At 43.7% G+C, this 14390-nt stretch overlaps 1 protein-coding gene and 1 pseudogene across 3 annotated transcripts in view; both read left to right on the top strand.

Moving 5' to 3' along the window:
• Hr96 (Nuclear hormone receptor HR96) overlaps positions 1–14390 on the top strand; it is a 32190-nt gene that overhangs the window by 11341 nt on the left and 6459 nt on the right. Inside the window, exon 3 of one of the 3 annotated variants that reach the window (XM_084604896.1) lies at positions 11917–11921. The exons of the other annotated variants lie outside the window; for them this stretch is intronic. Within the exon in view, the coding sequence (XP_084461022.1) occupies positions 11917–11921 (5 nt within the window). The remainder of the gene's footprint in view (positions 1–11916; positions 11922–14390) is intronic. 3 annotated transcript variants of the gene reach the window in all.
• Positions 1001–4730, top strand: LOC146206910 (uncharacterized; annotated as a pseudogene).

Raw genomic sequence — 14390 nt, 5'->3', positions numbered from 1 at the left:
AAAACCACATACATAATTATTCACATGCAAAATAAAATAAAATAAAATCACCATGTACAATTTTCACTTTCATAATGGAGTGTCACTGAGTAGGAAATATTCAAGCAGTTTTTTGTATGAGGTATGTTCAAGTGGGACATTATTGAAATGAAGAGAATTCAGGAGACGTGGCAGCGTATTTTCCAGTGTTTGACAGCCGTATGTTGTTCTATATGTTTTAATATGCCACTTATCGATCTTTCTCGTTTCGTAGACTTTGTAGCTGAGTTCAGTGTTAGCCAGTTTATGAAAAAAAGACGTGTTATTAGTAATCTCGCGTTTTAAAGCGCGGCATAAATGAAAGTTATACTGTTTAGTAATCGGAAGTATTTTATGCTTAGAAAAAAGTTCCAGTGTGTGGTATGTTCTAGGGACATTTTCAAGTATTCTTAAAAAGCTTTTTTGTAAGATATGCAACTTTCTTAAATTTTCTTGCGATGTTTTACCCCAAACTAAATTGCAGTAGCTGAGGCGAGAATGAAATAAAGAATGATAAACTGCGAGCATTGCTTTTGAGGTATAGGGTATTTATTATCAACAAACCCTTTGTAATCAACACAAAACAAAATAACAATAGAGATGAAGCCTGTCTGCAAGCAAAGTCCTTTTGTCTGAACATTGACTAGTGGACTAAAGTTCCCCCTTGACTCTTGTTCACTTGGCTTTGTCACAAATCTTGTCTTCAATCCTGCCTTGTCTCTTCTTAGTTTAACTTTTGTGCTTGGTTGTGTGGCAGCTCTCTTGATTTTAGCAATGTATCTGGATGGCAAGTAGTAAAACCAGGATGGTATTAATTATCAAGACCTCTTTCTAACTAGTTTCTGAGAACTGCTTGTAGATGGCAATAAAATTGTCATTTTATGTATGCAAACTTGCTGACTAGATTAAATCCATATTGCAACTTTTTTTTTTTTTGAAAGGGGGGGGGGGGGGGGGGATTGTACATTTTTCTAGTGGGCTCGAAAGGCTTCATAGTTGCGTCCCATTTATGGCACTCATTGAAAATGCATCCACGTGCACATTAATGCATTCCAGGAGAGGGCGAATATGGGCTTGTGTGTACATGTTGAAGAAGAGATTAAAACAGCGCTACGGAAGACTGGACAAGAGAGGGACAAACACTTGTGCTTGTCCCTCTTTCGTAGCGCTGTTCTCTTCTCTTCTCCAACATTAACTTTTTCGGTACCAGCGGAAAAATGGCAGTTTCTGTAGGTTTCTGATAAACATTTTTGCGGCAAACTTTATGAGAGATAAAAACATGTAAAATACATACCAATGATGGAAATAGAATGCACTTGGAAAACATTTATTTTAAAACAAATATTCAGTGTAAATATCAGGGTGCGCACAGGTCCTTGAAAACCTTTAAAACCCTTGAATTTGAAAATTTCGTTTTCAAGGCCCTTGAAAATCCTGGAATTCTTGCTGCTCCTTGAAAATACTTGAACTCCTAGCGTACTGCATGCAAATGGTTATTAATCAGAAAAAAATGCGGTTAAAATATTTGTATTCTCAATAATGTGTTTCAGTATCTGTGTTTCAGGCGTAAAAATTCAGTTTGTGCTAATATAGGCAATGTTGCGTGACAGTTAGCCACATTGCAGTCACTCGTTTTGAAGCCAACTTGAGCCAATTCAATCCAATCCGATGGTGGTTGATGGCATTGCATTTTTACATCTGTTCTGCACCCGACTTGTTGCGGCTGAAGCATCCGACTGCAAGGCAAATGCCTGGGAAATGTAAATTTCAAGGCATGTGGCTTCACAACGACGCTTACAAAGACTGGATTGCACCAGATACGACGAGTGAGCACTGCGCAAAGTGCAGGCCTTGCAGCAAGACCTTCGATATAACCACCATGGGCGAGTCGGCATTAAACAGCCATATGAAGAGTGCTAAGTATGCTGGTGTCATGAAGATTGCAGCCAACAGCTCGGTGCGAAAGTATTTAGTTCCAAGTACGAGCCAACAGTCAGCCGTCCCGCCTCCTTCGCAATCGGGAAAGCTAGGTGATGCTTGCAAGGCACATGAGCTGGTGACAAACGCAGAGATTCTGTGGACTTTGAAGGTCGTCACATCGCATTTCTTCTATCGGTCATCATCGGAAGCAGGCCAGCTATTCCAGCGTAGGCTCCCGGACAGTGACGTAGCCGAAGCATTTTCTTGTGGAGAGAAAAAATGTGCCTACGTTACGTGCCATGGTCTGAGGCCCTTCTTTTTATCTGCTTTGCAGAGGGAGATAAAAGATTGTGATTACTACGGGTTACTCTTCGTTGAGTCCACAAACAACTATCTCCAGTGGAAACAAATGGATGTTCACATCCGGTTTTGGAATTCGTCTCACAAGGCGGCAACAAGGTACTATACCTCGGTGTTTATGGGACACTCGACATCCGAGGACATCCAAGGAAAGCTGCTGAGTGCGCTCGAGCCTTTTCCTCTTGAGAAAATTCTTCAGATTTCAACGGATGGTTCAAATGTTAACCTTAAGTTACTCAAGAATTTCCAAGAGCACCTGTATCAAGCATATCAAGTTCAATGTCTGGACATTGGGACCTGTGGCCTCCACACCATGCACAACGCCTACAGGGCAGGCGTTACAGCAAGTAAGTGGAGAGTTGACTGTCTGCTCTCCAGTCTGAGTGCGCTTTTCCATGATTCTCCTGCAAGGAGGGAAGACTTATGAGCAGTTACTGGTCAGGAAACTTTTCCCCTGAACTTTGTTGCACACCGGTGGTTGGAGAATGTCCCTGTAGTAGAGAGAGCCTTGCTATTGTGGTGTGATATTAAGAAGTTTATTGCAGCTGCAAGGAAGAAGGAAGTAAGCCCCCCAAAATGTGGATCATTAAACAACTTGTGCGAGTTTGCTAGTGATGTCTTACTGCTAGCAAAGCTTCAATTTGCACTAGGTGTGACCATGACCCTCAAGCCATTCCTCATTGAGTACCAAACAGATCAGCCCATGGTGTTCTTTCTTTCAAGGGACTCGGAAACAGTAGTCAAGAAGCTACTGACGAAGTTTTTGAAGTGCTCGGTCTTCAGCAGGAGGAGTCACTGGTCTGCTGACGGTGAACATTGAAAGCACCGGGAACCACACTCCACTTGAAAAAGTGGATGTAGGCCATGCCGGTGAACAGGCGGTCAGGAAAACTAAAGCAAGCCAGAAGAACATGTTCCAGTTCTGCATGGAATGCAAACATTTCTTGATCAGTGTGACAAACAAGATGCTTGAGAGAAGCCCACCGAGATTCTCAATCGTTAGGAGTTTGTCCTTTCTGGACCCACGACAAATGTGACAGATACTGCGCCTTTCCCTTCCTGTGAACCAATTATTATTATAATAAATTTATACTAAACCAAATGAGTGCTTGACCAGCTTCAGAAGAGTGTTGGATGCCCTCATTACAGCAGGCAGAATGCCTGAGCACCAGAGGCACTGTACTGGGGGAGTGCACTGAGTTCCTGCAGGAAGAGAAGCATAACCTGCGAATGTTTGAGAAGAATATAAACAGGTTGGACAAGTTCTTGTCTGAGCTGATGAAGTTTAACTCATCATATGGGGAACTCTGGAAAATTGTCAAGCTTTTGCTTGTGTTCAGCCACGGGCAGGCCACTGTTGAGCGAGGGTTTAGTGTGAACCGCTAAGTTGCCATAGAAAACCTGAATTACCTCTCGTATATTTCGCAACATATTGTATGCGACGCTGTAGGCAAGGCAGGGGGCGTTCTTAACGTCCCTATTACGAAAGGCTTAAGGACTGCTGTATCAGCTGCCCGGCAGCAGTATGCTGCACACCTGGAGGCAGTAAAAAAGAAGCAATATGATGGTGTCAGGGAATCAAAGAGGCGCTGCATCGACGAAGAGGTCGACACGATGAAAAAAAGAAAAAGTAACTCGAGGCAACAATAGCTGACCTCCAGGCTTCAGCAGATGCGTATGCTGAAAAGGCAGAGGCAGCTTATGATCTGGAGTAAATTGTCACATCCAATAGCCTGAGGAAAGCTGCACGAAGCAAGACTGAGGAACTGTAGCCTCAATGAGAAGATTAAGGAAAAGCGGCAAGAGCTCCCCTGAATTTGCCATTAGCAGTTTTGCAGAATGGATTGCTCTTCGACATTGGTGCAATGCATTGCAGGGTGTTTTTCAAGACTGAACATTTTTTAATTATTTTGGCTTAGTGCAATACTGGCTTTGTTATGTTGGCTTAGTGCAATACAAGCAGTTCCTTGAAATGTTTCTTTTTCGATTTTGTTCAATAAAATTGGTACCTGGTATTGAAAACTGCTGCATGTAGCATTGTGTTGAGTCCTTGAAAATACTCCAACTAGGCATTGAAATTCCTTGAATATCCTTGATATTGCCAGTCTTGAATCTGTACGAACCCTGAAATATGTAACAAAAAAAGAAAACTGGAAGCACAAGCTTAGTTGGATGGGAATAAAAAACTGAATATACAAAATAATACCTCCTGAAAAAATTAGTAAAATAAATTCTGGAACATACAGAATGTTTCAAATCTTTCTTGAAACTGGCCAGCAAAATCTTAAAATTATAACACAAACATGTTTTGAGGTGGAAACTTTCCTCATACTATCCGAAAACACTTAATTTCAGTGTTAAAATTGAAATAAATTTTACTCCAAGAAAAAAAAATGTTGAAATGCAATTCGTTTTTACTTAGTTTTAACTAACGCCGGAAAAAAATGGCAAGTATAGCCGCCCTAACGGTTGTGATGAACTCTTGACATGAAAATTCAGAACAAAACGTGATTTAATTATATAAAATATGCAGATATTTTCATTTACCAAAAGCCTCTTCACAAAGCATTCAATAGCTGTACTGCTGACATGTAGCGAGCGAATGCGCAAAGTTCGACGATGTACAGACACGAAAGTGAACCTGCCGCTGCGGGTTCGGTGATCCGCTGCGTTCTGTGGATGCTTCACCACATGGTCCTCAGAATCTCTGCATTGAAGCATCTACAATAGCGGTGGGGCAAATGAAGTCCAAAAAGTGAGCAATCAGTAACACTAATGCATCTGAAATTTCAGGTGCTCGTATATCCTAGCTCTATGAAGCATATCGCAATGGTGTGAAAAAGTCCGACTAATCTAGCATGTTGGAAAACATTTCAGTTGGTGACTGTACATCCTTACTTGTTTGTGTTAAGGAATAAATACTTTAGAACTACCGCGGTGAAGAACAGATTGAAAAAGTCCGCTTCCTTGCAAAACTTTATACAGTCGAACCTCGTTATAACGAAGTAGTACGGGGCGCGAAAATTTGTTCGTTATATCCGATATTCGTTATAAAAGTGCGTGCCCAAATTTCTGTAAATAAGTTTTCTAAAAAAAGGAAACAAAATGTGCACTAATATGGACAACAAAAAGGTGCAAAAACGCACAATTTAAAAAAAAAACTGCGTATAAGCACGAAATAAAATGAATACTAATTTGGGATGTTGCCTCTGCACACAATTTGCGCGATGGAGCCAAGAGACTCAAGGAGTGTAGCGCGCGCACGAGTCAGTCAGAGTGGCAGAGGCACGGCAGGGGCTCACGCCATTACGAGGCAAAGGTGATGGCATGCCAGTGACATGCCTGTCAGCTGTTGCATGGCCAGACTCGAGCAGCAGCGGTGGCGGTATAGTGGCGGCGACGCTTGAGTCTGGCCATGACTGTTATGACCTCCGAGATCACCACGCGTGGAGGTGTGATCTCGGAGGCCATGGGCCGTCGGCACTAGTTTTTGTTGCCGCCGCTAGATGATGTGGCACGCGAACGCGCGGGCAATTTAAACACACCTTGGTGGCACCACTCGAGTCCGGCCATGGCACCATGGCGTTAATGACCTCCGACATCACCGCGCAAAGGGGGTGTGATCTCGAAGGCGATAAGCCGTTGGCGGTAGTTTTTATTGCCGCTGCGAAATGACGCGGCACACAGTCGCGCGGGCGATTTAAACAAACTTCTGTGGCGGGCGATTCGGTTGATTGAAAAATTGTGTTCTTGATGTTTTTTTTCCGGCTCCTTTACACATTTCTTGTCATTTTAATGCAAAAAAATCTGCTTCGTTATACAGAAAGAACTCCCATAGAAATAAACTACAGACCAACCAAACTTGATTTTATTTCGTTTTATCTGATAGTTCGCTATATCCATGTTCATTGCAGCGATGTTCGACTGTACTGACACTCCGTAGCTGTCTGAAGGCCTGCTATGGAGTGTCCATCTATGGTCGATGCCAGGACTTATACTCGGCCAAAACAAAATCCTTCTTTGCGATGGCGGAAGAACGTCTCCCTATCTGCTGTTGCAGCACTAAGGATGAGAAAAATAACAATCATGACATATTTCCATCGAGTGAACGAGCTCCAAGGAAGAACAAACAAATGAGAAGCAGAAACCGAAATGCACGCACATACAGCCGCCAATATTCTGGGCTGTTGTTGCAGAGTTTTAATAGTGAAAGCTCATTAATTCGAATCGCGATAATTCGAATTTTCGATAATTCGAACTACACCATTTGGTCTGGCCAAGTCCCATAGAGATCTGTGTATGAAAAAGCCCGTTGATTCGAACGCGAGTTGGTTCCACTATGGATAATTTTAACTACGCGCCGCCGCGTCTGGGCGGCTTGGCACACAGCACGTGGCCAAAAAGAAAAAAAAAAAAAAAGACGACCTCTGCGAAAGAGCGGAATAGTTAGAGGCTGGGCACGTCAGGGACAGAAGATAGAACCAGGTAAAACCATGGAGGAGTGGGTAAAGCCTAAAAGGTACCATGACTGGCGCGGCGGCTAGCGGCGCCGGAGGGTAGGGGTTGGCGGCCACGGTGGCGAATGCCTACTCTCTCTTCTTCTTCCGCGCAGCTTCCGAGGCTGACATCTAAATACTCATTAATTAAAACTTTGTTAAATCGCATATATGGATAAGTACTGTCGGCGCGGTCCCAGCCAATGCCCATGAAAGGTATGACTTGGCCGCTACGAACTATGCAGGGAAAACATTTTTTTTGTGCAAGAGTTGTCAACGGAAGCACGCGGTCAGCCGCGATCATAACGCCGACTTGACTTTTTAGCATCGTTCACTTCAAAAGGCGTTTGCTGTTATCGCACGTTCCAGTGATTGAGCAGTAGACGGCCCCGCCCAATCGCTCATGGCATAAGGCAAACATACTGAAAACGAGGCTTGCGCAACTGTACAAGCGCTGGCAATCTGCCAAGTTTGCTTCCCCCCCCCCCCCTCTCTTGCTAGTGCTAACATCAAAAGGTAAACATACCGTTATGATATCAGCATCTTGGCGCACTGCCAAGAAATGCATTGTGGACTGTGACTGCGCGAAGTGGAGGAAAGTGCTACCGACTGACGGCTTTTTTTTTTTTTTGTTTCAAATTCTTAGGCAAAAATCTGGGTGTGGGTGGTTTCATTAATCGAGTGAGTTCGTTATGCAAGTAAATATGCGGTGCATGTACCGTAATGCAAATGGTTCTTGTCAGTTTTTTCGAGGCCATCCGATAATGCGGACTTTTTTCCCGGTCCTGTGAAGTTCGTATTTCGTAAGTTCGAGCTTTTACTGTATTGAAATCAAATCCAAGGATGAGACATCGTCTTCTGAGTCGCTGCTGCTGATAGCATCCAAATACTACGCTCCACAGGCAACAAATTCAGCGTTTTTGAGGTTGAGGCCATGTTGAGAGCGTTCCGCACTGCAACGTGAATTTCAAGGGCATTTGAAAAATAGCTGCCATGTGTAAAAAATACAAACCATGTGGAAACCAGAAGTAGTGTCTCAAGTACAAACTAGATGATGCAGTAAGTTTGTCATGGCGCTGGTGGCATGAAATTTAAAATGACTTTTTCGATCACCGATGATCACCGATCACCGGTGAAGAGTTAATGCATGTGAGCACATTCTGTATTGCATTCTGTACAGGTTTCTAAACTTTATCACATGGCTAGTGTGATCATAGATGTCATAGACCAGAAATAATCATGTTGGTTGCTATGTTGGATACAGCTTTAAAAAAATGCAGTTGGGTAATAATGGGCCATGGTTTACGGCATCCTGTGTTACTCTGCTGACCAGTTGCATCTGCTTTTTATGTTTGGCTACACCAAATGTCATCAAAATTCTTGCGCTTCTAATTTTGTTTTGTGGTTAGCATTTTTAAGCAACAAAAAAAAGCTTAAACTCCTTTGTCGCAGAGGAATTCTGCTTGGGGAGAGCTTCATTGTAGAGTTAGGTTTTATTTTACTGTGGTGTCTAATTATTACAAGGGTTGTACCTTGTGTTTCAGTTGCATGACAGCAGGGCCAAAAATCATAGAGAAACCATGTTGAACCCCCTTTCTTTTTTTCGTGGAATATGTCCAGTAAAATCTCGTTTATTCAGATGATTTAAACTAGGAACGTGGTCCCGGATGCTCATTAGTTCGGATGGGTGATCACTTCAAGGTACGATACGTGCAGCCAGCGTTGCCTCAGTTCTATGGAACAGTGGTTCCCGCTCACTTTGTGTGCGCTATGGCGGCGCGACGACGATTGAAAATTCCTCATTTTCGATGTAAAGCTCAGTTGCATAGTTTTCATTTCGCCTTCCATGATTTCACGCCATCCTGTGGCTGCGATTGGGTGTGTGGACGCGTAAGTGTTTTTATTTTGGAATGGCGTCACTCTATTCTAACATTGACGCCTATGTCCCATGTGTGAATCCGCGCTCTGCTACCTATATGCTGTACACTGGACGCCACACTTGACCGCGATGCTTCACCACCATGCAGTGAAGCATGCTCAAAACGCCCTTCTGCGAAAAGTGTAGGCCTTTTGATTTCGGAGCACTTCTGACAACGTGGAAAGTAAAGAACCTTTGCTAGGGTTTCATCTCAGATGCAAACTATCATCATACGTTCATTGTGATGGTTTCAGGAAGTTTTTCCAAGAGCACTCGGTAATTCCAACATTTCTTCAGGTCCCTTGAAGGCCAAATTGACTAGAGTTTAGTAATGTACAGTGCTACACAGAAGTGGAGAGACCACGCAATCCACTGCGATTGCTGATTTTCTATAAATAAAAATGCGCGCCTGGCAAAAGTACTTGTGCAAGTTGGGGGTTACCATGTGCAAATCATGAAAACAGCCACTGCGCTATCGGGAAACGTTGGCATGCAGTTTTGTCAACTCGCGTGGTCTCTCCACTTTTGCACAGCACTATACATTGTTCAATTAGAACCACCAGTTCCTAGAGTGACCCATAAATACACCCCTGCGTTCTGAGCACTTCTTACTGCAGAATGTAGAAGAATGCTGGGCACTTCGTAAATGCTAAAGAATATGCTGGCTGTCATAGCAAAACGTGTCCTTCCTGAGCGCCCCCCCCCCCCCCTCCTTTTTTTTTTTTTTTTAAAGCATCTTTTTGCAGCAGTGTAGTTGTGATATAATCATGACAGCAGTTGTTTAGGATTGTGCTACAAAGCATCACGGGGGTGTATTGAGTGGTGGATTTGCCTCACCTTTGATGTGCATTCCTCAACAGGGCAAGGCGAGGACTTGGCTGTTATCAATCATGTATCAGCTAGCTCATGGTGTCTATACTATACAAGTACTTTTTGAACTGGGCTCTAACAAGAAGCAGAGTACTGATAAGTCGGTAAAATCACGAGTGCTCACTGAAGCTCAGTCACAAAAACGTGTTCTAACTACAAGCCTCCGTATCGGTCACACTCATTTAACACACAACTTCATTTTCACAAAACGAGATGTACCTACATGCGAACTCTGTGGAGAAATTGTCACCACTAACCACATTTTAATTACATGTACAAAACTTGAACAACTATGGCAGAAACACTTCCCACTAATTTATAAAGAACACACCCCACTGCACCCAAGCTTACTAATAGGAGAAAAGTCATTCATTGATATTTTCCACGTTTTTTCATTCCTTAAAGAAGCAAAGCTTTTAAACCAACTGTAAAATCTTTTAACTGTTTAATTTAAACCTTGCTCTTGGCGCATGATGGCCTGGGTCGCCTATGTGCCATAAAACTCAACACAACACAACAACAGCCAAGACTCGGGCTCACTCACACTCATGAACTCAAACTCATGCACTCAGTCGGGCTCACTCAGACTCATGAACTCAAATTCATGCAGGCTGGTGACTCACTCGGGCTAGCTCACTCATGAGTCGTCTGGGCTCGCTAACTCATTTCAAGTCACAACTCATCTGAGCCTTATGAACTCACCTGGGCTCACTCATTTCGTCTCACAACTCATTTGAACTCACTTATTTTGAATCACAACTCATGCAAGCTCTCATTGAGACTCACCTTTGCTTAATCACTCATTTCTTGTACAGGCCCGGGCAAGCCCAAATGCCCGTACCTAGTCCGGCCTGCAGGTTGGGCTCAAGCTGTTTGCGAGCCCACTGCCTTGTGCGCGGGTCGGGTCCGGGGCAGGGTATATTTGTCTCTGATGAGCTGGGCCGGGCACACTGATCCCAAGTACATGTAACTTTTGCGAAAGCCCAAATATGGCCGTGGTTCGTTAAGCGTCTTTAATGCAGAACATAAGTGTTTTCCTGCGTCCTCCCCACGCGAGAGCGTCGAGAGTTCTTTTCCGACGTCGATCCTCCTTTCCACCACGCTCCCTCGCTGTGAACGGATATTTACAAGCTGTCGGCGACCAAGCAGAAGGGCCGCTTATCGAGTTTCGACTTTAGCGGTTGCCGCTTTGGTCACATCAGCGCAATGCTTAGGCGTTCTTTTCCAGATTCGCATCATCCTGTCACTTCTCACGCGCGTCTGTTGTGGCTTGCTTCCGTCCTCAATTGGTTCCTTGGTGCATGTAATGCAGCGGCAGCGCCTTGCTGACGCCGTAAAAACCATACGCTGAGCGAGACGAGCTCACCAAGTACAGTAAACCTCGTTGATGCGTTTTTTTTCTTTGGTGCGGGAAGAAACATATACGGGAAAACGTAGATCCAAGCTGCCAAATTTTGAAATGAGGTACAAAGTCATTTAGAATTGAGACTTTCACTACATAAAAGTGTAGATTAGCATTTAGAGACATTTGGTATGCACAGCTCTTTTTCTAGCTCTCAGAATTCAGTCCGTATTTGCATGTCGTAAGCGCAGAAGAGATGTAATAACAAACCCGGTTCGTAAAGGGCAGTGATCAGCCGCTTCCTGGGCTGTTTCTGGATGCTTCTCCCCCGTATATACCAATGACATGTGAAGAAGCCATCACAATGGCTTAGAGTCACCGCGTTTTGGCTCGTGTTGCATCATCCAGACCGGGTCAGCTCTATGCAGGAAAAAAGTTGTAGTTATCAAATGGTTCACCCCTGTGCCCTCAGGGCATCGCAAAGAAGCCACCGCATTCTTTTCATGAAGTCATGTTTCGACGGGAAAGGGTGCCTCTTATGTTGGCGTGTTGGCTTTCTTTGATGCTTTCGCCCCTTTGCACCCTGGCACTGCGGGAAAGGAACTATCTCAGGTGAGCACTGCTGATCAGTTTTATATGTCGCGAGCACTCGTTAGCACGTGTCTGGTTGATCGCAAAACGTATTATACGACTATCATTTGTCGAAATTTCGTACGTAATAACTTGGAAATCGTGCTATCCGAGAACATATTAATCGAGATAAAAGTAGTGGAACTCTATGGGAGATGCTTTACTGTCTGCGATTTTGAGCTTATGAAACGGGAAATCGTATGAACCAGAAACATATCAACGAGGTTCTACTGTACTTGGACACAAAATCAACCTTTTCCTCAGAGTGAGTAGAAAAACAAGTAAGTTGTCTATATAAAACTTGCTCTTCTTGCTACGAAAGCATTAGTCCTTCCAGCCACAAGTTAGAGCAGCAAAAAAAGCTTCGGTGTTGCCAGATTCATTATCCAAGAGCGGCACAAATGCCACAAGCCTTAACCAAAGCATAACTTAATTATACGTCCTGTATACCCTGTATAAGCAGTGCCTGGTGTCATCGACGGTACCGGAACCATGGAAGAATGCAAACATTATCCTCATTCATAAGAAGGGGATGCTAAGGACCTTAAAAATTACAGACCAATCAGCTTACTGTCTGTTACGTATAAGGTGTTTACTAAGGTAATCGCTAATAGAATCAGGACAACTTTTGACTGCAGCCAAGCAAAAGATCAAGCAGGTTTTCGGAAAGGGTACTCTACTATTGATCATATCCATACCATCAACCAGGGGATAGAAAAATGCTCGGAATATAACCAGCCCTTATACCTAGCATTAATTGATTACGAAAAAGCATTTGACTTAGTAGAAACCTCGACGACCATGCAGGCATTGCGAAATCGGGGTGTAGACGAGCCGTATGTGAAAGTGCTGGAAGATATATATATAAAGGGGTTGCACAGCAACCATAGTTCTGCATAAAGAAAGTAACAAAATTCCTATAACGAAAGTTGTTAGGCAAGGAGACACGATCTCCCCAGTTCTATTCACAGCTTGCTTAGAGGAAGTATTAAGAGACTTGGAATGGGACCAGTTAGGGATAAGGGTTGATGGAGAATGCCTCAGTAATCTGCGATTTGCTGATGACATTGCTTTGCTAAGTAACTTAGAGAATGAACTGCAACGAACGATTGATGACCTAGACAGGAAAAGTAGAAAGGTAGGCTTGAAAATCAGTATGCAGAAGACTAAGGTAATGTTCAACAACCTAGGGAAGGAACAGCAGTTTACGTTAGGTAGCGAAGCACTGGAAGTAGTTGGCGAATGTGTCTACCTAGGACAGGTAGTAACCGCAGATCCGGACCATGAAAGGGAAATAAGGAGAATAAGATTGGGATGGAGCGCATTTGGCAAGCACTCGCAGATTATGACTAGCAGCTTACCGGTATCGCTCAAGAGGAAAGTATACAACAGTTGCATCTTGCCTGTACTCGCCTATGGGGCTGAAACGTGGAGGCTAACCAAGAGAGTTCTACTTAAGTTGAGGACAACCCAGAGGGCTATGGAACGAAAAATGGTATGGGTAACATTAAGAGATAGGAAGCGTGCACAGTTGGTCAGAGAAATAACTCAAGTTACCGACATTCTAGTGGAAATTAAGAAGAACTGGACATCGGCCGGACATGTAGTGCAAAGAGAGGATAACCGATGGTTGCTTAGGGCAACAAATTGGATTCCAAGGGAAGGAAAGCATAGCAGAGGGCGGCAGAAAGTTAGGTGGGCGGATGAGGTTAAGAAGTTCGCAGGATTCAAGTGGATGCAGCTAGCACAAGACCGGGTTAATTGGAGGAATATGGGAGAGGCCTTCGCCTTGCAGTGGGTATAGTCAGGTTGCTGATGATGAACTTGTTGTTTTAGCATAATAACTTAAGGCAATAGTTCTATGCATGTGATGTGCCTCTATGTATTGTACAAATTTCCCATCTTAAAAGTGAGAACTCAACATTTCAAGGTCTTAAACTCATATTATCCTGAAATTATTTCTTTCTGTATTGTTGCTTCAATTGCAATTTAGCAGGTCGGACCGGCCGAGCCCGGGCCTGAAGTCTGAGCACAGGGCTGGGCTCCGGCTCTTTCAGTGTCGGGCCGGCCTCGGGTCTGCAGCATGTGAGCCGTGCTCTGGCCTGGCTCAAAATTTCGGCCTGTGCACAACTCTACTTCTCATTCATATTTATTCCCCCATTTCAGTTCACAGCTACATCTCTCATAGCCTGAGTTGTTTTGGGATGTTAAACCCCACAAACAACAAACAACATCAATTCACAGCTCACTTTGACGTGGGTGAGGCTTGCACACAATGGACAGCTGAATCTCGTTTACATCCAACAGTCAAGTTCCATGCTTAAAGGAACGGTCCAGAAGAGGAGGCTACTACAACACCAACATTAGCAGTTTTTTTATTTATCGATCTGTAATAATACTCTACGAATTATTAACAATTTAGAGCCATCTTGTAGGTATCATAGGTCACCATGTAGATATGTATTTTGCCTTTGATCGACCAAGAATCTTGTCCTATCTTTTTATTGTGAAGTTGTTCTGTTCGGTTAAGCTGCTCCGTGACATCACAGCCACGTAGCTGAATTCAAACTCAACCTAGTATAGAGCAAAATAGGCCATGGCCGATTTGGACCAAAAAAAGTGTCCTACCCAATGGGGAGCACGATGGTAACCTGCAAATCTGGCCTGGGCCATTCCGAAATTTGGCCCACTGCCCCCTGAAGTTTCATTTTGGCCAATTTGCGACAAAATCGATGTCCAACCATAACTGACTGTCCTTAACATGATGGTGACCTCCAAATTTGGTCTTGCCCAATTCCAAAATTTTGGCCCGGGCCACCCTCAAAATTTGACCTGG

This window comes from Amblyomma maculatum, chromosome 1, assembly GCF_055883805.1.
Source record: "Amblyomma maculatum isolate TAMU_Amacu chromosome 1, ASM5588380v1, whole genome shotgun sequence".
NCBI classification, from domain to species: domain Eukaryota; kingdom Metazoa; phylum Arthropoda; class Arachnida; order Ixodida; family Ixodidae; genus Amblyomma; species Amblyomma maculatum.
This window is presented reverse-complemented; position numbering and strand designations above follow the sequence as displayed.